We start from the raw sequence: 24776 nt of genomic DNA on the forward strand, positions 1-24776 counted from the left end.
GATGGTTTTGAGCCACCATGTGGATGCTGGGAATTGAACTCAGGACCTCTGGAAGAGCAGTCAGTGCTCTTAACCACTGAGCCATCTCTCCAGCCCGATTGCATATTTTCTTGATCTGGGCTTATCTTTTTTTTTTTTCCTTTTTTTCGGAGCTGGGGACTGAACCCAGGGCCTTGCGCTTGCTAGGCAAGCGCTCTACCACTGAGCTAAATCCCCAACCCCTGGGCTTATCTTTTTAACTGCTTTTGTACCAGGATATAAAGCAGTATAAAAGTCTTAGCTTGAATGATAAGAGTCCAAACTTCCTTTCTTGTGACCTGAAGGTCTAAAGTTAAAAGAACAGAAGAGTGAAAGAGACTAGCGAGACAGCAAATCTGGGACAGTATTGGGGAGGGTGGCTTGGAAGCAAAAACTTACTGGGTGAACGAGACAGACGGGCAGATGTGCATGATTATGATTAAGGAATAAAACAGGAGGCATATACACTCACATATTCCAGAATACTTTCCAAATTAAGCTCCTAAAAGTTCTATGTAAACACATTGGAAGGACAGTATTTGAAGGAAAGATATTAGAACAGGAGGTGTGGGGGAAGCAGCAACTAAAATTTACAGGCTAAGTAGCAGATGAATGAATCCCAACTGACTTAGCAGATCTGAGTCGTGCAGAAGCTAGGGATTGTGGCTTCTCAGTCGGGGGAAAAAACAAAACAAAACAAAAAAAAACAAGCTAACAAAAAAGACAAGATTTTTTAAAATGGAAAGGACAATACAAGCCTGATTTAAAGGCTATTTTTAAGGATCCTTCAGGGATGCAAAGGTAATTCTGAGAGTACACATGAATTTTTGATTGGACACAAAAAGAATTAAGGCTGCTTGAAAAGGGTTTCAGAAGTATATTCATCTGAAATCCTTCTGTTAGACAATCTTATTGTATTGGTGTTCCTTGCCTGCCTTCTCCGTATAACTCGTCAGGGTTGTTCCATCATAAGGAGTGATATACGTTCTGGATTAGAAGTTCCTGCGTCCAGCCCAGGGTTGGACTGCCATAGTGAGAAGGGGTGTTAAATAGATTCATGCATTGTTCAAATTGTGCATATTCAGCCGTCTTCCATGCCTCTGTTTCTAAAATTCTGGCAGCTGAAAGATTACTTTGTGATTCACTTTATCAATCAAGATGAAATGGACCTAAGAATATTGACATTAAAGATTAACCAAATAAAGAGTGCATACACGCTATGATCAGATGCATAATTTGCATTTTGTGAGGGAGAAGAGGACTATGACACCCAACTAGTTGAGAGTACTCTAAAACTGAAACAAACAAACAAAAAACCCCAGCAAAGATAGAGAGAAACAGACTCTGATGGATACAACATGAATAGGTGAAGAGATGCAGAAGAAGCCTATATGTAGAGAAGAAACTTATATGTATGAGAGTTCAAAAGCTCAGATTCTCTATGAGGCCTAAAGAAAAAAAACATGATTACCACTTTTTGGGACAGTGACACAGCAGGAATGAAAGAAGTGTGCTGGTGAGTTTGAGCATGGTACAGAGAAAGAGTATAAAAGAGGAGATGTTGTTCTTTCAATAAGAATAGGGTAATAGGTCCACATATTTGTGTTTTTGGTCATCAGTTGGGGAAGATTAGGAGATTAGGAGTAACGACTCTGTGGGAGGAGATGTGTCACTGAAGACGGGCATTGAGATGTCAAAGGCCCATGTCAGGCACAGGGTCTCTCTCTGCTGGCCTGTGAATGAAAATATATCTCTCGATACTCTTCTAGCACATGCCTGACATACATGCTTCTGTGCTCCACACCGTGATGACAATGGACTGCCCTCTGAAACTGCAAGCCAGCCCCCAATTAAATGCTTTCTTTTATGAATGTTGGCATGGTCGTGCTGTCTCTTTACAGCAGCAGAACACTGAGACCAGCAATAAGCACAAGCAGGTGAGCCCTCCGTACTCTCACAGAGATCGAGTCTCAGCCCCACATAGAAAGAATCTACAAAACACCAAGATTAAGTTGTAAATAGCACTGTGCCCGTGGAGCCAGGTATGTCTAAGACTGGGAAATTCAAGAAAAAACAAAACAAAACAAAACACTGGACTTCAGCTGGATAAAAGATAGCTCCACTATTAAGAGCACCTGTTGCTCTTGCAAAGTACACAGGTTGGGTTTCTAACACCCACGCAGTGGCTCACGACTGTAGGGAATTCTAATTCCAGTGCATCCAACACCATCTCTGACCTTCGTGGGGACCAGGCATGCATGTGGTGCACAAACATGCAGGCAAAACACCCATATACATAAATATTTTTAATTATGTGAGAAAACAAAACAAAAAATACCTTTTGAAGAGCAGGCTTCTACACAGATACCCTCTCAGCAGAAAGTATTTACTAACTCCCTTAAAGAAATAAAAAATTAATTACTCCCTTAAAATAATACAGGAGAACACAGGTGAACAGAAGCCTTTAAAGAGGAAACACATAGATCCCTTAAAGAATTACAGGAAAACACAACCAAACACATGAAGGAATTGAACAAAACCATCCAGGATCTTAAAAAGGAAATAGAAAAAATAAAGAAATCACAAAGGGAGGGGACCCTGGGGATGGAAATCCTAGGAAAGAAAGCAGGACTCTCAGATGCAAGCATCACCAACAGAATACAAGAGATAGAAGAGAGAATCTCAGGTGTAGAAGATACCATAGATAAGACCAAACCTAAGAATAATATGTATAGAAGAGAGCAAAGATTCCCAACTCAAAGGGGCAGTAAATATCTTCAACAAAATTATAGAAGAAAACTTCCCTAACCTAAAGAAAGAGATGCCCTTAAACATACAAGAAGCCTACAGAACTCCAAATAGATTGGACCAGAAAAAAAATCTCTCCTGTCACATAATAGTCAAAACACCAAACACACAAAAAGAAAGAATATTAAAAGCAGTAAGGGAAAAAGGTTAAGTGACATATAAAGGCAGACCAAACAGAATTACACCAGATTTCTCACCAGAGACTATAAAAGTCAGAAGATCCTGGACAGATGTCATACAGACCCTAAGAGAATACAAATGCCAGCCCAGGTTACTGTATCCAGCAAAACTCTCAATTAACATAGATAGAGAAGCCAAGATATTCCATGACAAAACCAAATTTACACAATATTTTTCAACAGATCCAGCCCTACAAAGGATAATACATGGAAAACTCCAACACAAGGAGGGAAACTACAGCCTAGAAGAAAAACCAAGAAATTAATCTTCTCAGAACAACCCCCAAAAAAGAGAATCACACAAACATAATTCCACCTCTAACAACAAATTATTGTTCCTTAATATATCTCAACACCAATGGACGCAATTCCCCAGTAAAAACACAGGCTAACTGGCTGGATACATAAACAGGATCCAGCATATTGCTGTATACAGGAAACACACTTCAGTGACAAAGACAGGAACTACCTCACAGTAAATGTCTGGAAAAAATTTTCCCAAGCAAATGGTCCCAAGAAACAAGCTGGAGTAGCCCTTCTAATTTCCAATAAAATAGACTTTCAACAAAAGTTATCAAAAAAAGGATGGGGAAGGACACTACATACTCATCACAGAAAATCCAAGATGAACTCTCAATTCTGAACAACTATGCCTTGAATTCAAGGGTTATCCACATTTGTAAAAGAAATCCATCTGGCAGTTTCTCAGAAAATTGAAAATAGTACTACTACCTGAAGACCCAGCTATGCCACCACTGGGCATTTACCCAAAAGGTGCTTCGATGTATAACAAGAACACATGCCCCACTATGTTTGTAGCAGCCCTATTTATAGCAGACAGAAGCTGGTTTAGAGCCCTTGCTTCTTCTTTTTTTTTCTTTCTTTTTGTTTTCCTTTATTAACTTGAGTATTTCTTATTTACATTTCGATTGTTATTCCCTTTCCCGGTTTCTAGGCAAACATCCCCCTAACCCCTCCCCCTCCCCTTCTTTATGGGTGTTCCCCTCCCCACCCTCCCCCCATTACCGCCCTCCCCCCAACACTCACATTCACTGGGGGGTTCAGTCTTGGCAGGACCAAGGGCTTCCCCTTCCACTGGTGCTCTTACTAGGATATTCATTGCTACCTATGAGAGTCCAGGGTCAGTCCATGTATAGTCTTTAGGTTGTGGCTTAGTCCCTGGAAGCTCTGGTTGCTTGGCATTGTTGTTCATATGGGGTCTCGAGCCCCTTCAAGCTCTTTCAGTCCTTTCTCTGATTCCTTCAACGGGGGTCCTGTTCGCAGTTCAGTGGTTTGCTGCTGGCATTCGCCTCTGTATTTGCTGTATTCTGGCTGTGTCTCTCAGGAGAGATCTACATCCGGCTCCTGTCAGTCTGCACTTCTTTGCTTCATCCATCTTGTCTAGTTTGGTGGCTGTATATGTATGGGCCACATGTGGGGCAGGCTCTGAATGGGTGTTCCTTCTGTGTCTGTTCTAAACTTTGCCTCTCTATTCCCTGCCAAGGGTATTCTTGTTCCCCTTTTAAAGAAGGAGTGAAGCATTTGCATTTTGGTCATTCTTGAGTTTCATGTGTTCTGTAGAGCGCTTGCTTCTTTGGCAGAGGACCTGAATCTGACTTCCAGCACTCACATGTTGTCTCACAAGCATTTGTACTCCAGTTTCAGGGGATCTAATACCCTCTTCTCATCACCATCATACATGTGGTACACACACACATACACAAAGGTAAAACATACAAGTAAAATAAATCTTAAAAAAATAATATACCTGAAAGATAACCTTTTAAATACATGAGGGTGCTCTAACCACAAAATTCGTGTCCATCTTTGGGAATGAATGAGCAATCAAATTAGGGGGGAAGGAGCATGTAAAGGAGCTAATTTTATGCTATATGCATGAGGCCTATAGTACTAACAAGTCAAAAGAGGCAGCTGTGATAATGCAGAAAAGTTTGAACCCACTGTTTAAGGCCCTGGGGTACTGGCTCACTTCCCCCATTTGCAAAATTACGTCAGTCACATTACCTCATATTAATATAACCTCAACTGCAAAAGACACGTTTAGGCACTAAGAGCTTTCACAGATTCTCTGTACTTACACGATATTAACTGCTAATATATTTGTCACTGTCACAGAAGGAAAGCTCCTTGAGGGAAGACATTGGACTTCTCTGCCTTCCACTTTTTCTGTTCTCAGTGCACAAGCATGACCAGTGAATGTCTGATGAATAAAAATAGAATAATTGAAAAATATAAAATAAAATATGTTTATTCTTTTTATGTGTATGACTGTTTTCTGTTTTGCCAGCATACACACACAACACACACACACACACACACACACACACACACACACATATTTATACCTGGTGCCTGCAGAGGTCAGAAGAAGGAGTTAGTCTCCCTGGAGCTTGAGTTATAAGTGGTCGTGAGATGTCCTATAGGTGCTAGGAACCTAACCCAGGTCCCCTGCATGAGCAGCAAGTGTTCATAAACACTAGACCATTTCTCAACCCCTGCACTCTTATTTTATAACAAAGATATCATCATAGTATTAGTCTGCTAATAGGCAGTGTTAATTTTATATATAAACATTCCAAATACTAGGGGTTGATTCACTCACTGAGCTACCTCAAAACAATTTGTTAGATTATCATAAAAGGTTTCAGGAAAGTTTCCCGTTGTTACTCAGCTAATAATATGGTCCAAGCACAAGTGCATTCCTCACAGTTAGCCTTAACATGTATGAATCGCCAGTCAAGCATTTTTTAAAGACATTTTTCTGTGCACTGACTCATATGATCCTTGGCCATAACAATCTTGAGAGAAAAATCAGGGGAGGTACTCTTGCTACCGGATAACAAAAAAAACGAGGATATTGACATCTATTCTCAACAAAAAAAGAACTTCTGGGGAAATCACCATCCCTGACCTCAAGCTGTATTACAGAGCCATAGTGATAAAAACTGTATTGTATTGGTACGGTGACAGACAGACAGACCAGTGGAACAGAATTGAAGACCCGGAAATGAACCCATACACCTATGGTCACTTGATCTTTGACAAAGGAGCTAAAACCATTAAACTATTTCACCCTCCTCAATATCATTTTTCCTTTTCGAAAATAATTGTAGTTTTTCTTGTTGTGTGAAACAGTATGCAAACATTAAATGTAAAGTTACATAAATAATAATATAATAAAAACAAAAATAAAAACATGACCAAGCAGGAGATAAAACACCGTTAGGTACTCAGGGAACTAAATTATAGAAAGGAGTTTTGATATAAGTATACATAAACATAATGTAGTTGATTACATTTTGCTGGCTTGAAATCTGGAGGGTGGGAGAGAAATGGATTGATTTTTAAAATAGTCATGATATGGAAGTGACAAGACTCCATACTGGTTAGAAGCATGAATGAGAAGGGTAAGGATCCTCATAACTGAGCATGTTTAAAGTCAGTTCCTGTCTCCCTCCTATGTTGCTCATCTCTACTCCTAAGGCATCACGTGGGTTGGCCTACATCACAGAGTAGGCGTTCACCACTAAACAAGGTGTGAGAAATACAGGAAAAGAGATCAATGCAGAATAAATGTGGCGAACAACGCAGTCACCACTGGGTTCTGGTAACGACCAAGCCTACAGTCACTTTCAAAGCCATCGATAGATGTTCAGCACAATCCCCCTGAGACCATCTGAGAAGCCACCCGTTCCTTTTCTTCCATCGCCTTCAAAACCAGCCACTCCTTCCCAGAACCCACAGGCGTGGCCCGGGCTGGGTCTCCCCAAGATTCTCACGCTGCAGTCAGTCTTTCCGTGGGGAACACAAAGTTTCTGTTCACATCGGATGAGCATGAGGAGGGCCTGGTGCTGTATAAAAGGTCACCGTGGGACTCACCTGGTGCATCTCTGGTCACCAGGTAAAAAATCCTAAGAGCAGAGAGGTTTATTGATCCAGAAGTTTATTCCTCAATGCCCAGATCCGAAAGGCAGAAAACAGCTGCCAGAAACAGTGAAGACACGGAATGGATATTTTGCTGCCAGTTCTCGGAGATGAGGAGCAGGGGCAGAGTAGGACTGTGAGACGCCTGGGACGGTCACTAAGACAAGTGATCCACCTGCCAGTCTGTGTTTCCAAGAAAGAACCAGGAGAAGCAAACACATGGTAGAAGTCCCCGGACTCTACCACTACAGAGAACATCCCCAGGTTACAGAAACGAAGTGAAATTTGCAAACTGGAACAGAAATCTGGCTGCATGAGTGTGGCAGTATGGGTGGAAACTTTTGGAGAAGTACAATTTTTTAACCCCACTTCAGATATTTTCAGTGGATAAACAAGCCCTTACAAATGATAAAATTCCATGTCATTCCTGGCCCTTTTCCTGGAAAAACTGTCAGGTTACAGGAAGAGCAATGGAAGGCCCTTTTCTGGGCACGGAGCCCGGGACTCAGGGCTCTAGAGAACATCTGGTCAGCTTGATATGTTCAAGCCAGAACTGAATCTCCTCCCTCCTTTCCCCAGCCTGTCTCTGTGTCTCTGTGTCTCTGTGTCTCTGTGTCTGTCTGTGTTTCTGTGTCTGTCTGTCTCTGTCTCTGTCTGTCTGTCTCTGTCTCTGTCTGTGTCTGTCTGTCTCTGTGTCTGTCTGTCTGTCTCTGTCTCTGTCTGTGTCTGTCTGTCTCTGTGTCTGTCTGTCTGTCTCTGTCTCTGTCTCTGTGTCTCTGTGTCTGTCTGTCTCTGTCTGTGTCTGTGTCTCTGTGTCTCTGTGTCTCTGTGTCTCTGTCTCTCTGTGTCTCTGTCTCTCTGTGTTTGTGTCTGTCTGTCTCTGTGTCTGTCTGTCTCTGTGTCTGTCTGTCTGTCTGTCTGTCTCTCCCCCCCCCTCTGTGTGTGTGTGTGTGTGTGTGTGCGTGTGTGTGTGTGTGTGTGTGTGTGTGTGTGTGCGTGTGTGTGCGTGTGTGCCCTTTGCTGACTCATGGCACTGAAGCGTCTCTGGAAACACCCCCACCCTCCTAGCCAGCCAGTTTACACACACTCTTCTGGTTCTTCACTGAATTGCTAAGTAAAGAGGAAGAAGGAAAATAAATCAAGAGCTTCTTTTAGTGTCTAGAACTTTCCACATCCCAATCCTGCAAGAGGAAAGATTGGCCCAGGTTTGACTCGGTGAACAAGTTAAACTCTCAGAACATCGACATTCCATGCAATTTTGGAAATAACTCAAGGAAGAGTCCACGAGTGTCCTGGCTTCACAAAGACGCTGGGGGCTGACGATTGACAGTAAAAGGAGATGGCAAGCTTAGCGCTCAACACCCAAGCAGACCCTGAAATTGAGCTCTTTGTGAAGGTAAGTTTTCTAGCTGTAAAACAGTATACAGGGGGTTGATTTTTGATACTGGACCTGAGCTTCTAAAGGAATCGCAAAGCTCAGCCTACAAAGTAGGAATGAACTTTGTAATTATTTTTCTACCCTAAGTCCTAGAGGAAACCCGCATGTTTGGCTGTTCTGCTGTGACAGTAAAAAATAAATATTATCTCATTATGGTAATAGAGTACTAGACTGGTTCGTGTCACAGTGGTTAAATTATGTTTACAGTTGTTTTCCTTGGGGAAGATGCATTCCTCCCTCCAGACCTTGTTTCTATATGTACAATAAAGGGATTTAAAAGCCTGCCTAGGTCTTACCATGATTTATGAAATAGATTTTAGAAGGCTTGAATGAGTGTAGAGGAACAGGCTAATCATAGTTTGAGAACTCTACGTTCACACTCTCTGGAGAATTTTTTCTGAAAGTCTATTGTGATGTACAAACTTCATGGCAGGGCCAGATGGACACTGTGGGAAAGAATAGTCTGTGCTTGATATATGAGAAGTAGGCATTTAAGAACGTACTTCTTCCTCTTTTTGATCTGCATTGGAATTACTTTTTTAATTGTCTTAACTTCTCAGAAAAGCACTCTGGAAAACCCCTAAAGTAAGACAAAGAAATATGTGTTTCTAAATTAGATCATAATGAAAAATTTCTATGGGTCATTTCAAGTAGAAATCAGAGTTTCCTAAACCCTTGCTTATATTAACTCTTTAATTTTTCCATTCATTTTAATTGATTAATGTAAATATTCAGGATAATACAATTAATAATAATAACAAAATCAAAATCATGTGGTACCAGACCCTTTTATAAATAATTCTTAAATACTTAAATTCTTAAATACTCTTATATCTGGATTATAGAAAAACACATTGACTGCTCAAACAATTGATATATAAATGTCTTGAATTTTTAATTTACCTTTTACATCTATACCAATTCCAACACGTGGTAATGCTTCTCCATAGAGAAACTAAAGTATTCCTTTTGTGTAAACTGTTCTTTCAGTTCAATTGTATTTCTCAAGTCAGTTGTTGGCGCCTGCTTTTGTGTGTATCTTCATAGAGTTCTTTACCAGATTTGGGTAGTAATATGAACACAATGAGCAAATGTTGAGTGAAAATAAATTTAGCTTTCTAAGTTGCCGAGTGCTCAGTATATGACAGGCAATGCACTGAGGGTTTTATTATTAACCCTGTTTTATGGTTACAGAAAATAAAGCAAGGAACACCTAGGCAGCTTTGTTCTAAGTCTTAATGCATCAAAGAGTTAGAATCTCGATTCTTTAAAGAATACACATCTTATTTTATTCAATTGTTTTCGACTCGATGAACTTAGTAAAATCCCCTACAAGTTCATCAAATGAAATCCTTTAGGTGTAATTTTTTTCTGATGGCGGTTGATACAAATCACACATTTTCTGGAAGAGTCTTGAGTTATATCTGGTCCAGTATTCTTGTTTTGCTTTGCTCAGATATGTGTTCCACAGTTCTCTAGGAATTACATGGAAACTACAAGGAGAAGACATAAATGGTAAAAACAGTAAAAACCCAATGACTTAAGTTTGAAGATGAAACGATTTATTGATTGTAGTTTAAAAACCTAATCACAGCTTTTTGCAATATATTAATAGGATTCCTAGAAAATATCAAGAACTTTCTTGCCACAATTAAGAAGCTATATCGTGTTCCCCATATGCTCCATGTAAACAATGAAAAAAATCGTTTTATCTAAATACAAGGCACATCCTATTAATGTTCTGTTCGTTGATTTCTCTAGAAGTACTCTAAAATTATACTGTATATTTATGTTTGTAGTCTATTTGTAAAAAACAAAAATGTAGAGTTAAACATTTCGGTCAAAATTTGAATTCAATGTTTTTTTTTGAGAAAAATTTAACGTGTATAAGAGGGAAGAGATTCTACTGTTACACAGTTTTCAAACTACAATTGGTATTATTACAATGATGACTTAATACAAAAGTTTAATAAAACTATTAGATGAGTATTCAATATAAGTGGATAAGGCGCTCGTAGATTTGATAAGTGAGAAATCTGCCATTTATCCTCACTAACTGAGTGTTTTTTGAGAAAGCCAGGCTTCCTCAACCGCAAAGCAGGAGCCAAACAGAGCCCACCTGACAGGGTCATCTTCATTGTGAGAATTAGAGGAAGCAAATTGTAAGTCACAATCGCTGACAATGTAACAAACGTTATTAAATACCATTATTTTTCAGGTTTAGAACCGTAGATCACAAAGAGTAAAGGTTGTTTTCATAAATGGCTTCTTTTTGTCTAAATGTATATAAGAAATAATCTGACACTTGGGCTTAGAAGTTCATAAACTAAGATATCATGTGACGACTTCAGTCAGCGTAACTAAGGAGAAAACAATATTAAATTATCCTGTGAAACTTGACTGCACTTGCCCCACCCATGTGTATTCCGATTCTGCCAACGGTGATTCACCCTTCCTGCTGCATCTATTATCAGACATCGTTTTTCTTCCTGTCTTTCAGCATTAACCATATTTCTACTCACTAAGACCAGTTTTGAATGGATTCTTAGTCCGTTACAGAGAAAATGCGAGGTTAACTGCGTCTTCCCATTCCTATTGACTGCAACTTCAGGAAAAGGCAACAACGTATATTTCCTCCATTGCATACTCTGTTAGGAAAGGAAAAAATTTCAGAACATTGATGTTATACTCAGGTTTTCTGGGGCCTTGATATTGCCACAAATATCAGGCGACAGCAGCTTTAAGGCAAATACCATTCATTTTCTTCTTCAAGCTATAGACTAGGAGCTAAGTGACTTGAGGCCAGAGAGAAAAATTAGTCTCCAAGAGATAAGGGAGGCCAATAGCTTAGACATCAGTAGCTCTCTGATAGATACCCAATTTCAAATAAATATTGAATGGATCAGTGAATGAATGAACAAATGGCAAAGGAGAGAAGGAAACTTATTTGTAAGATAAACATCAGATAAAATTGACAAAAAGTAGCGTGGGAATCAATGTTTGGATGAAGCAGAATGAGGATCCCCATTTTTCTAGATTAGGCGAAGACGTCAATGACAACGCAGACAGGGATGTGATTTGATGTATGGTGGTTCAATTCCTTGGAATCTACTGTTTCAATAGCCTAATAGTCAAAGGGAGAGAGAAGTGTCTCTCTAGAACATCCTCATCCCCGCTAAGATGGTGATAGGACCACTCAGAGTTGTCTCCTGTGCCAATGTATTCACGGTTATTCTCCAATTTCTTTTCTATTAGGTTCAGTGTATCTGGTTTCATGTTGAAGTCTTTGATCAACTTGAATTTCGTGCAGGGTAATAAATGTGGATCTATTTACATTTCTGAATGCAGACATCCAGTTAGTCCAGTACCATTTGCTGATGATGCTTTCTTTTTCTTTAATGTGTATTTTTTGATTCATTAATAAGAACCATAGGTGCCCATAGGTGTGTATATTGATGACTGAGTCTGCGATTAGATTCTGTTGATCAATCTGTCTGGTTTTATGCCAATGCCATGCAGTTTTTATTAATGTATTTCTGTAATGCAACATAAAATCAGGGATGACGATGCCCCCAGAAGTTCTTTTATTGTTCAGGGTTGCTTTAGCTATTCTGCTTTTTGTTCGTTAGTTAATTTGTTTTTCCATATGAAGCTGAGTGTTGTCCTTTGAAGATCTGTACAGAATTGTGTTGGAATTTTGGTGGGGATTGTGTTGAATCTGTCCCTGGGTTTTGGCAGGAGGGTCATTTTTACTATGTTAAGCCTACTGGTCCATAAGCATGGTCTATCTTTCCATTTTCTGATATCTTGTTTCTTTCTTCAATGACTTGAAGTTTTTATCATACAAGTCCTTCAGTTGCTTGGTTAGTTACTCCGTGATTTTCCATATTATTTAAGGTGTTGTTTTGTGGATTTCTTTCTCAGGCCATTTGTCATTTGTATGTTCTTTACATCCTTAATCTTTCCAGGAAATTTATCATGAAGGGTATTGGATTTCCTCAAAGGCTTTTTTTGGGATGAGATGACCGTGTGGGTTTTTTCCCTTCAGTTTGTTTATATGTGGGTTACATTAAAAGATTTTCATATGTTGAACTATCTCTGCCTCTTTGGGATGAATCTTACTTGATCATGGAAGATTATCTTTTTGATGTGTTTTGATTTGCAGTTGGATTCGGTTTGTGAGTATTTTAGTGAGTATTTTTACATCAGTGTTCATGAGAAAAATTGGTCTGTAATTCTGTCTTTGTTGAGTCTTTACGAAGTTTGAGTATCAGGGTGACTGTGGTATCATAACATTAATTTTGCAATGTTCTTTCTGTTTTTCTGTAATAATTTGAGAAGTGTTGGCTTTAACTCCTTTTGATAGTCTGGTAGAATTCTGCACTAAAACCATTTGACCTGGGCTTTTCTTGGTTAGAAGGTTTGAATGGCTGTTCCTATTTCCATAGGGACTATAGGTCTATTTAAATTGTTTATCTGATCTTGATTTAACTTTGGTAAGTGGTATCTGTCAATAAAATTACCTTTTTTTTTTGATTTTCTAATTTTGCAGAGTACAGGATTTTTTTTTTTTGTTTTTTTTTTGTTTTTTTTTTTTTTTGTTTAGGATGCCAGTATATTTCTCTGGATTTTCTCTATGTTTGTTGTTATGTCTCCCTTTTCTTTTCTGAATTTATTAATTTGTATATTCTGTGTTTTAGCTAGAGTTTGTCTATCTTATTTACTTTTCCAAAGAACCAATTCTCTTTCACTGATTCTGTTTAATGCTCTGTTTTGTTTCTATTTTTATTGATTTCAGCCTTCAGCTTATTTCTGGCCATCCACTCCTCTTGGGTGTGCTGGTTTCTTTTTGTTCTAGAGCTTTCAGATGTGCTATTAAATTGCTAGTATGCGATCTCTCCTATATTTTATGTAGGCACACAGTGCTATGACATGTCTTCTAAGGGCACTGATTTCATTGTTGTATAAGTGTAGGTATGTTGTGTATTCATTTAGATTGAATTCTAGAAAATCTTTAATTTCTTTATTTCTGCCTTGGCCCAGCAGTCTTTCAGTAGAAAGTTGTTTGGGTTTTGTGAGTTTGTAAACTTTCTTGTTGTTTCTGTTGTTGTTTATATCCAGCTTTAATCCATGGTGGTATGATTTTTTTTGCATCTGTTGCAACTTGCTGTGGGACTGAATATGTGGTCAGTTTGAAAGAAAGTTCTGTGAGGTGCTAAGAAGGTGTATTCTTTTATGTTTGGGTAGAATATTCTGTAAATAAGTTAGGTTCAATTTGGTTTATAATGTCAGTTTTACCCTGAGGTAATGTCTACCCTTGATTTTTAGGTGTGCCTCTTGTATGCAGCAGAAGGATGGATCCTGTTTTCATACCCACTCTGTCTGTATGGTTCTTGTACCTTCATAGGCATTGCTGGTTACCCTGGCCAGCCCTGGCCAGCCAGGAACTCTGATGCCAGCTACCTGGGAATATCAAGACTGTAACCCAACAACCAGATTTATATGTTAAATACTCAATGTAGAATATATCCACACAATAAACTTACAACCAGTTGATAAGGATATAAACCACCCATCTAGATAGGATAAATTTGTCTACAGAAATCCATCCCAGCTACCCTGGCAGTTCAGGACCACCCAGATCTGGGTCATCCTTCTCGGTCTCTATTTTGATTCTTCCCTCTTTCTCTTGCTCTCCCTCCCTACAAAAACTTTGTCCCTGCCTTATTCTTTTACTGTCCAATCATGGCCTTGATCTAACTTGTGTCAGCCCTCACCTGCACAATGTCATCAACCTACAGGACAGATGGTGTGTACTCGGTTATACTGGATATTAGCTGTAAAGGATGACCATGCTACAGTCCACAGGCCCAGACATGCTAAGGAACAAGGAGGGCTGGTGGGGGCGAGGTGATGTGATGCGTAAATCTCCCTTGAAGGAGAAATAGAAGGGAAATATTAGGTAGACTGAGGGGAAATTTTCTTGGTAGGGGGTGGGTAAATGTAGGAACAGGAGGGATTGGGTAGGAGAGGATAGAGGACCCTAGGTAAGACCCCTAGAAAAGGGGGAAGACAGAGCCTGAACTCGCCATCTCCTGTAAGCAGGCAAAATTTCCAGTGGAAGGATTGGGACACCTATGCACCCACAAAACCTTAAATCTACAATTTGTTCTATCCACAATACATGCTAGGGTAAAAATGGAACAGAAATTATAGGAGTAGTCAACCAATGACTGATCCAGCTTGAGACCCATGCCATGAAAGGAAGCCTACCCCGACACTCTGGAGGGCCGGGAACTAGAAGCTGGGTAGTCCAGAGATCCAGGATAGAAAAAGTTTCCTAATGCTCTTCTGTTATAGTCATATATTGGTGTCACTATATGAGTATATCTTGTCATCAGTGAGGCTTTACCTAGGAACTGATATTCACAGATGCAGAGGCCTGCAATTAAACATTAAATGGGTCTTGGGGAATCGTGGAGAAGTGGGGTAGCAAGGATTACAGAAGCCAAAAGGGTCAAGGACATCACAAGGAAACCTACAGAATCAACGTGCCTTGGCTCATGACTGAACTGACATTCAGGGAGCCTACATAGAATTGGCCTAGGTCCTCTGCATATATATTACAGATGGTAGATTGGTCTTCTTTTGGGACTCCTGACAGCGGGAGCAGGGGCTGTCTCTGATTCTTTCACCTGCTTTAAGGACCCTTCTCCTACTGGATCATCTCATCCAGGCTCAATGGTGCCTAATCTTACTCAACTTGAGATGCCATGGTTGGTCGATATCCACAGGAGACCTGCCCTTTACTGAAGAGAAATGGAAGAGTAGTGGATGGGGGGGAGCAGAGAGGAAGTAAAGGAGAACTTGGAGGGGAGGGGGAAGGGGAAACTGCAGTTTGGATGTAGATAAGAAAGAAAGAAAGGAAGAAAGAAAGACAGACAGACAGACAAAGACAGAAGAAACACACACACACAGAGAAAGAGAGAGAGAGAGAGAGAGAGAGAGAGAGAGAGAGAGAGAGAGAGATTAACATTTGCCTAGAACACCCTAAAGTAAGCAATCTCTAACCACCTACAAACTGGCAGAGGAGTCCAAATTCATCTTTTATGATAATTTACCCTTATGTGCTGGCTGGTTCTACGTCACCTTGAGTTACCTGAAAGGAGGGACTCTCATTGAAAAATGACACCTCCGTAAGATCAGACCAAAGGGCATTTCCTTAATTAGTGATTGATGGAGAGGGCACAGCTCACTGTAGGTGGTGCCACCCACGGGCTGGTGGTCCTAAGTTCTATAAGAACATTGAGTAAGCCACCGGGAGCAAGCCACTGAGCAGCATTCGTCCACGGCCTCTGCATCAGCTCCTATCCCACCTTCCTATCCTGCTTGACTTCCTGTTCTGACTTCCTTCAATAATGGACTACAATGTGGGAGTGTGAGCCAAATAAACCCTTTTCTCTACCCTGCAAAAGATACGCTTGTGCAATGGTGGCACAAATGTTATGGAACAACCAACTACTCTTTTTTTTTTCTTTTTCTTTTTCTTTTTTGAATTTAGGGACCACTCCTTCATGAGACGTAACTTTAACTTATGCTGAAAACTATACCTAGGTCATGAGTCTTAGGGGAAACCTCACTACTATTGTTCTGCTGAACAATAGTCACAAAGATGGCTTCTAGTGACCTATTGCTTTACGTATAAACTAACACATCACTCAACCCTAGTCAAAGAACTTAATTCTTGCAGTAAATATTAGCACAGAGTCTTACAAATGAATAACATGCAGACAGTGAGAAACTTTAGAAAACTCAGTCCTAAATGGGATGTCTTATCGAACCCTTCCTTTTAAGGCTCAGGCATCTATGCTGAAAGGGAGGTAAAAAGTCTTTAAGACCCAGAGGCAGTGGATAACTTCAAGGAAATAGCATCTTTCAGATGCACCAGGTCTGGTGCACACATGAGCTCATAGAGACTGTGACAGTACACACAAAATGTTCACAAGTTCAAACCAGATCAAAATGCTAACACAGAGAACAGGAAGTGGTTACAAAGTCACATCCTTAACCAAAAATCTGTTTATAGATGATTCCTGATAAGAAAGAGAAAAAGTGGCAGGTCTCATTCTCAGAAGTAGTTGGCCAACACACATGTGCACACACACACACACACACACACACACACACACACACACACTTTGTTTTTCACAAACACTTTTTGTGTGTGTCTGTTTTATATGATTTGGTAATGGTTGTCTTTTCAGTTTTTGTTTCATTGGGTTTGAGGAAGGTTGGAAGAAGCCATGAAGGTGAGTGGCTACAGGGAGATAAAGGTCTTAGAGAAGGAGAAAGAATACGATCAAAATATATTGTATGAAAAAGTTTTGATAAAAAGATACTACAGAAGAAGCCCCAACAACACCTTAGAACAAAAATGTCATGAAAGAAAGGATTATAGAATATATCAATGATCAAGATAAGAATATAAAGTTTTTATAATTTTGAATATATATAATATGCAGATATGTAAGTATATGCATATATGCAGATCAGAAAAAACAGGCTATATAGAAATAAATATTGATTTATGTAAATTTAAATTTTAAATAACATTTTATTTACTCCTTTAACAATTTCATAAATATATATAATATTTTCCTTATTGATCTAGAAAAAATAAAAATAGAAAATTGGTAAGATGTTATGAAACAAGTCACACAAAAAAGAAATGAAATGGTCATTTGTAATATGGAAAGAATATTTCCAAGATGGAAATTTGAAAAGATCTAAAAAGAAGTATTCATTTTTTTACGTAAATCTCATAAGTGAGACAAGTTGTATGCTCCAGTTTGTTGCTTAAGTACAGAATAGGGAATTTGTTATGTAAAATGATAGCATAGAAAATTTATTATTAAGATTTATTATTATAAACTTACCACACTTGTAATTTAATTTAATTTATTTTTTTAATGTAATGTATTTTATTTAATATACTTTCTCTCTCAGAATCCTGGAGATTAAGTACTTCCGACTTCCCAATGAGCATTTAATACATGCTTGTGTAACAACAAAAGTACACTGGGGACTTTCTTTATCTTGCTAGGCTGGAAGTGACGGAGAAAGTATTGGAAACTGTCCTTTCTGCCAACGCCTTTTTATGATACTCTGGCTTAAGGGAGTTAAATTTAATGTGACTACTATTGATACAGCCAGGTAAGATAAATCAGCATACGTTGAATTCTGGGGATTGATATTGGTAGACAATCATATGATGTTAGTATCGATATTATGTACTTTGTTTAGAGACCTAACTCTTCTTTTTTTTCAATGATCATAGAAAACCTGAAGAACTGAAGGACTTAGCCCCAGGTACCAACCCACCATTCTTGATATATAACAAAGAGTTGAAAACAGACTTCATTAAAATTGAGGAGTTTCTAGAGAAGACACTCGCTCCTCCAAGGTACAACAGTCTACAGGATATTATTATGCTTAAAAGATAATTTCTGTCTATTTACTCCAGATTGATTCTTCTAATCTTCAACATTACATTTATTGATCGATTAATTGGTGTGCGTGAACCCACATGCTCTCGTGCTCACAATTACATGTACATCCGTGCACTTGTGGGTGCCAGATATTTCCTCCTATCATGGGTGTCCTAAGAATCAAACTCAGACCTTCAGCTTCAGTAGCAAGTACCGTTATCTCCTGAGCCACTTTACCAGTTCCAGATTTAGGATTCTTGCTAATTTGAAAATGCTTGAGAATCTGGTCCAACAATAAGACACATACAGAAATCTCCTCCTTCAACTTCAAGCACATTGTAGATAGGATTCAAAGGGTTTTTAAATTCATAGCAGACTTTAAAACAGAAAAATAAATTTTCTGTAGCCCTGAAATAAAGGACTCAGGGTGGGAGAGGGGGGAGGGTTAGTCAAGGCCGGGTCTGGCTAGCAACCAAAAACAACGGCAACAGCCATATTGCTTAGGGAGTCGCTTGGACTCCTGTGACCAACAAGTTGAAGAGCCTGGTACAGACAGTCCATTGCTCCTGGGGGAACATTAACACATAGAATAACTTTTAAAGTAATCTTAGAGTATAATAGGTTCCCCCTGTGGTTTTTCCAAATATACTTTATGCTATTTATCCATTCTTCCCCTCTTTCTCTATATGAATACCCCCATATTAATAAGTTTTCTATCATTGCGACAAAATGTAATGATCTGGGAAGTGTGTACAATGCCATGACCTAGGAACACATATATTTGGGCTTACAGTTTCAGAGGGTTAGGGTTGATGACGATAGAGCAAAGGCATAGCAGCAGGCTACATAAACTGTGACAGCATTATCCGGTAATGAAGAGGAGCAAGAAAGCTGGGCGGTTCCTGGAGGAACACTATGCTCTTTGGTTGGGATATATGCATTAAACTGGGGATGTTGGAAGCACCTTGGGGACAGATGACATAAAAATGTCACAATTGCCGGTGCTGCGCAAATGGATGGAATCCGTTAAGGAGAACGAGAAGAGCAAGAAAAGAGAGGGCTCCTCTGTGAAGAAAATCGCAGCATAGAAAGGATTAAGACCTGATGGTACTTTAAGAGATAATGTTGAAGGGGAAGGAGAGGGTGATTTTAGGTTTAACAAGGCATGGATGGACATATTGATTAGCTAAGAGGAAAGAACTAACGGAGGCAAACGCAATAGATTATTAATGGGTGTATTAATCACGGTTCTCTAGAACAAAACTGACAGGATGAATATATATGAGATTTATTAGCGTGGCTCACAGGCTGTAGTCCATCTAGTCCAACAATGGCTGTCTACCAAAGGAAAGTCCAAGAATCCAGCGGTTTCCAGTCCATGAGACTATGTCTAGGCAGGTTTTCTGTGTACGCCAGTGAAGGAATGGATTTGCCAGTGAGAGTCGGGGCAAGCAGGAAAAAGGCAAAAGCTCCCTTTATCAGTATCCCCCAGAGTAACAGTGGATGTTTCTATCTCACAGATATGGATTAAAGGTGGGTCTTCCCACTTCAAATTATTTCTAAAAAATCCCTCACAGGTGTGCCCAGCTGCTTGGGTTTTAGTTAATTCTAGATGTAATCAACTTGACCTCGAGAATAGCCATCGAAAGTCTACCCCTTGTCAACTTGACACACAATCATATCTCTCTACGTTATGCTTAATTTTCAAATTAAAATAAAATAATAAATTTTCAATAAAATAATAAAATAATTTTCAAATTAAAATTTCAAATTAAAATAAAATTTTCAAATTAAAATCATAATTACACTCAGCATGATATAACTATTCCATGTACAAGCACAAACACATTATAAATTTCAGAATAAGTGGCAATGTTCCTTGAAGAACATTCTTTTGGTATAGCAAAACCTAAATGTGATAATCATTATTGATATTCTCTTAATTCATATAATGTGATAAAGAAATCAAGAAAAGAAAATACAAATATTTGTATAAACAAATTTCAACAAAATAGGATAGGAACGCTCCTATCAATTATAAGCCTCATTTGTGCAATGGTCATGTGGCCTTGGTATTTACAACTTCCTTCCTCTGCCACCCACTCTGTATTTCCTGCACCCTCATTAAGCAACTCAGCAGGTCTTACCTTTTTTTCCTAGAGTGACCCATACCTTCTATCCTGTTGGGTCTGTGCCCTTTGTCATTCTGCTTGGATTAGGCTGTTGTAATTTCCCATTGGCTTTAATGAAAGGACATGGTAGCACCAAGAGATGCTCTCCAGCAAATGCCAGCAGCAAACCACTGAGCTGAGAACGGGACCCCCGTTGAAGGAATCAGAGAAAGAACTGGAAGAGCTTGAAGGGGCTCGAGACCCCATATGAACAACAATGCCAAGCAACCAGAGCTTCCAGGGACTAAGCCACTACCCAAAGACTATACATGGACTGACCCTGGACTCTGACCTCATAGGTAGCAATGAATATCCTAGTAAGAGCACCAGTGGAAGGGGAAGCCCTGGGTCCTGCCAAGATTGAACCCCCAGTGACCATGATTGTTGGGGGGAGGGTGGCAATGGGGGGAGGATGGGGAAGGGAAGCCGTATAGAAGGGAGGGGGAGGGATTAGGGGGATGTTGGCCTGGAAACCAGGAAGGGGAATAACATTCGAAATGTAAATAAGAAATACTCAAGTTAATAAAAGAGATGCCCTCCAGGATTTCCTCCAATCCGATACAATCTCTCCCACCTCCAAGGTGGAGAAGCAATCTAATTTGTTTAGAATTATTCTAAGGTACTCTATATTTTGAGACTATTTTAAATGGTATTGTTCCCTTGATTCCTTTCTCAAAAGTGTGTTTGTCATTTGTATGTAGGGAGGCTACAGATCTTTGTGTGTTAATTCTGAATTTGGTTACTTTGCTGAATAAATTTATAAGCGGTATCTCTGATGAAGTCTTCAGGTTCCTTTATGAAGAGAATCATATCTGTGCATAAAGATATTTTTGACATCTCACCTTCCTATCTGCGTCCCTTTTGTCTTTCTGCTCTAGCTAAGTCTTCAACCACTACATCGAACGGGCATCGGGAGAGTGGACATCCTTGTCCTGTTCCTGATTTTAGTTTTTCTCTATTTAGCACGGTATTGGTTGTGGGCTTGCTGTAAATTGACTTTATTATGTTATGCCCCTTATATATCTAGTCTTTCTAGGACTTTAATAGTAAAGGGATGTTGGATTTTTTTTTTTTTTGTCATAGGTCTTTTCTGCATCAAATGGTTTTTATGTGCTTGAGTCTACAAACAAGATATTTGATCTGCTTGTTTTCCTACTACTTACTGAAAACGTATTGCTTTTGTTCCTTGCATCAAATAGGAACAAAAACAAAACTCTAAGGCATTCTTATAGGTAAATAAGGTTTAAATTCCAGGCCACAATTTAGGAACTGAATTTTAGGAACTAAAGTATTCTCAGTTTGAGGAAAAATATATTTCTACTAAGAGATTTCTGAATACCTTCAAATTTCAATATAACTTTCTAAAATTTCTATTCTTTGTACAGTAAGGGTTAGGACACACTGGTCTCTGTGATACAGTCTGGGAATTATAATCACCTCTGCTTCTTTTTAAGGTATCCTCATCTGAGTCCCAAGTACAAGGAATCTTTCGATGTGGGCTGTAATCTCTTTGCCAAATTTTCTGCGTACATTAAGAATACACAAAAGGAAGCAAATAAGAGTAAGAATGCTTTTTTTTTTAGGGCTGTATTTTTCTCAGTTACTTGTTCCTTCTTCCATTGTCACTCAACTCAATTAGAATTTTCAAAAATAGTGTTTTTTGGGGAACAAACAACTTCCTTCCTCATTTTCTGTTCTGCCCTCTGAAATTCCCTTGTATTAAGTTTTATGGCGTTTATAATCCAAAATTCAATAAATCAATTACCAGCACAGTTCAAATAGAGCATTTGTGGACCAGCTGTGAACCAACTGCAGAACTGTGCCTTTGTAAATTTGCAGGACCTAACGTCTCCCATAAACATTCTTGAATAGGATTGTTTTCTTCTGAGTCATAAAAACATAGTCTCCTCTTTGACTTTCTGACTCTTCTGTGTTGGATGATATATACTGATTTTTCTTTCTTTGCCTTTCCTACCAATATATATCTCTTTAAAAAATGTCTAAGATATATCTACTCACCCTTTGAGCTGATACTGTCTCATCAGTGAATTAGTGAAAAGGAGTATGTAAACCCTGGAAGCTTATTAAGAATGTATTTAGTTATTAAGATTTATAATAATTTTAATTGATTATTTTTTAAATTAATTTTTAAATAATTAATATTTATAATGATTTATAATTAACCTTATTACTTTACTGTCTTAGATTTTGAAAAATCTCTGCTTAGAGAATTTAAACGTTTGGATGACTACTTAAATACCCCACTTCTGGATGAAATTGATCCTGACAGCACCGAGGAACGTACACTTTCCAGAAGACTGTTCTTGGATGGGGATCAACTAACACTGGCTGACTGTAGTTTGTTGCCCAAACTGAACATTATTAAAGTAAGTTTGAGTATGAGTGGCTGCATAGTATGAGGCGTTTGTGAGTTGGAAGTTATAACACAGTTATAACTTCTAGTAAGAGAAAATATGGCTTTGTCTACACTTGTAGACAAAACATTAAAATAGTAAATCCAATATTATTTATGCTTATTTTGTTCTCTGTTTTGCAGTACTTGGCCTTTGAGGTGTGTTTCTATATATTAGATTCATAACATAGCTGATGTACTTTTCTATCGACTTTTCTCATTTTTTTTTTCTGAAATCCGAGGTTGCTGCGAAGAAGTACCGTGACTTTGACATTCCAGCAGAATTCTCAGGAGTCTGGCGCTATCTCCACAATGCCTACGCCCGTGAAGAATTTGCCCACACATGTCCTGAAGACAAAGAAATTGAAAATACCTATGCAAGTGTGGCTAAACAGTAGAGACATCTCTTTCAGAAGCAAAAGCTCTCTTTGTTACCTAATTTCACTTTGTGCCTTATTAGAAAGATTATTGGAAATAATAACATAGAAAATACTATTTCCTCTAGTCAATCTAGTAATATAAAAAATAGAAAAAAAATAGAAAAGTTTTCCATTAGCCATAAACAATTCAACCGCTTTGTATCTTGCAGATGGCTGTATTTTCATTTCAATTATTCCTGCAACAAACACTGAATCTTAAAAACATGGAAAGCATCAATATCTTTTGTTCTTTGGTTGAATTCCTAGAATGCATAACATGTGACCCATCTTAGGGTTTCACTGCTGTGAACAGACACCATGACCAAGACAAGTCTGATAAGGACATTTAATTGGGGCTGGCTTACGGTTCAAAGGTTCAGTCATCATCAAGGCAGGAACATGGCAGCATCCAGGCAGGCACGGTGCAGGAGGAGCTGAGAGTTCTACATCTTCATATGAAGGCTGCTGACAGAATATTCATTTCCAGGCACCTAGGGTGAAGATCTTTGTTGCTGTAATATTATATTAAAAAAAGAATGCTGTCTTTTATCCCGCTCTAGGTCTGGCACTATAGTGTCCCAAGATTTCTGGTAGATATTTTAATCTCAGTCAGCAAAGCCTCTCACCTGCTCTGCTCCATCCCATATCACACTGCCGAAGGCTGATTTACTCATGGATTCTTGTGCCCATCAACTGGTGGGGGTAAAAGACAGCATTTGTATAATTTTACAACACCAGGTCTTAAAGCCCACACCCACAGTAACACACCAACAAGGCCGCACCTCCTAATAGTGCCACTCTCTGGGCTAAGCATATACAAATATACATCACATTCCACTCCCTGGCCCCCATAGGCTTGTTCAAACATATTATTATATGGGGGCCATACCTAAACACACACCATAATGCAAAATACATTTAGTCCAACTTTATAAGTCCCATAGTCTTTAGCAGTCTTAAGAATGTTAAACGTCCAAAGTTCAAAGTCTCTTCTGAGATTCATCCAATCACTTAACTGTAATCCTCAAAGCAAGATAGGAAACCAGCCGGGAAAACTCCAAACTCTGCATCTCCAAGGCTGATGTCAAAGTGGTCTTCAGAGCTCCAACTTTTTCATCTTTGTTGACTGCAACAAAATTCTTTCTCTCAGGCTGGTTCCTCTCACTGTTAGCAGCTTTCCTCAGTAGATAGCCCACTGCTCTGAAATCTCGAACATCTTGGAGTCTCCAAGGCAACTTCAATGTTACAGCTTCTTGTTTCAATATCTTGGATCCACACATGATCTTCTGGGCTCTTCAAAAGGGCTGGTGTCACCTCTCCAGCTCTGCCCTCTGTAGCACTCTAAGCTCAGGTTGATCCACTCCACTGCCACTGCTGTCCTTGGGGATCATCCCATGATGCTAGCATCTATAATATGCTGGGATCTTCCTCTGCAACTAGGCTTCACCAATAGCCTCTCATAGGCCCTCTTCATGGTGTCAAGTCTCAGCTCATTTGCATGACCCCTTCAGTCCTGGGACATCTACTGCCACTGAAGCTACCCCTTCACCAGTGGCCCTCCATGGCCTTTCACAGTGCCAAGCCTCAGTTGTTCTTTATGACCCCTTCATGCCTTCAAAACCAGTACCACCTGGGTGACTCTTACCCATTACCAAGTCCAGCTGTAGCATTAGGTACAACCTTGGCTATCTCTGGAACAGAGCTCCTTTGTGTTCTCAGAAAAACACTCCCCAGAAGATTTCACCTCAGTGATGCTGGTCTCTTCTCAATCACTGCTAATCTCTTAGCTCCCAGCATCAGGTGTCCAGTATTCCCTTGTAGTCTAGACTCTGAAGCTAGAGCCACATGGCTGAAGCTGCCATGTCCTGCTGCTTGCTGGGGCTGGAATATGGCCCCC

General features: G+C 39.2%; 1 protein-coding gene across 1 annotated transcript; it reads left to right on the forward strand.

Annotated features, from left to right (window-relative positions):
- Window positions 1-8078: 8078 nt before the first annotated feature.
- Clic2 (chloride intracellular channel 2) lies at window positions 8079-23104 on the forward strand. Its single transcript, NM_001009651.1, has 6 exons — window positions 8079-8346; window positions 17492-17601; window positions 17726-17851; window positions 21502-21608; window positions 22253-22434; window positions 22703-23104. The coding sequence occupies exons 1-6, from the start codon at window positions 8290-8292 to the stop codon at window positions 22856-22858; spliced, it is 738 nt and encodes a 245-aa protein (NP_001009651.1). The 5' UTR covers window positions 8079-8289; the 3' UTR covers window positions 22859-23104.
- The last annotated feature ends 1672 nt before the right edge of the window (window positions 23105-24776 follow it).

The sequence above is a fragment of the Rattus norvegicus genome, chromosome 20 (genome assembly GCF_036323735.1).
Source record: "Rattus norvegicus strain BN/NHsdMcwi chromosome 20, GRCr8, whole genome shotgun sequence".
In the NCBI taxonomy this organism is placed as follows: Eukaryota; Metazoa; Chordata; class Mammalia; order Rodentia; family Muridae; genus Rattus; species Rattus norvegicus.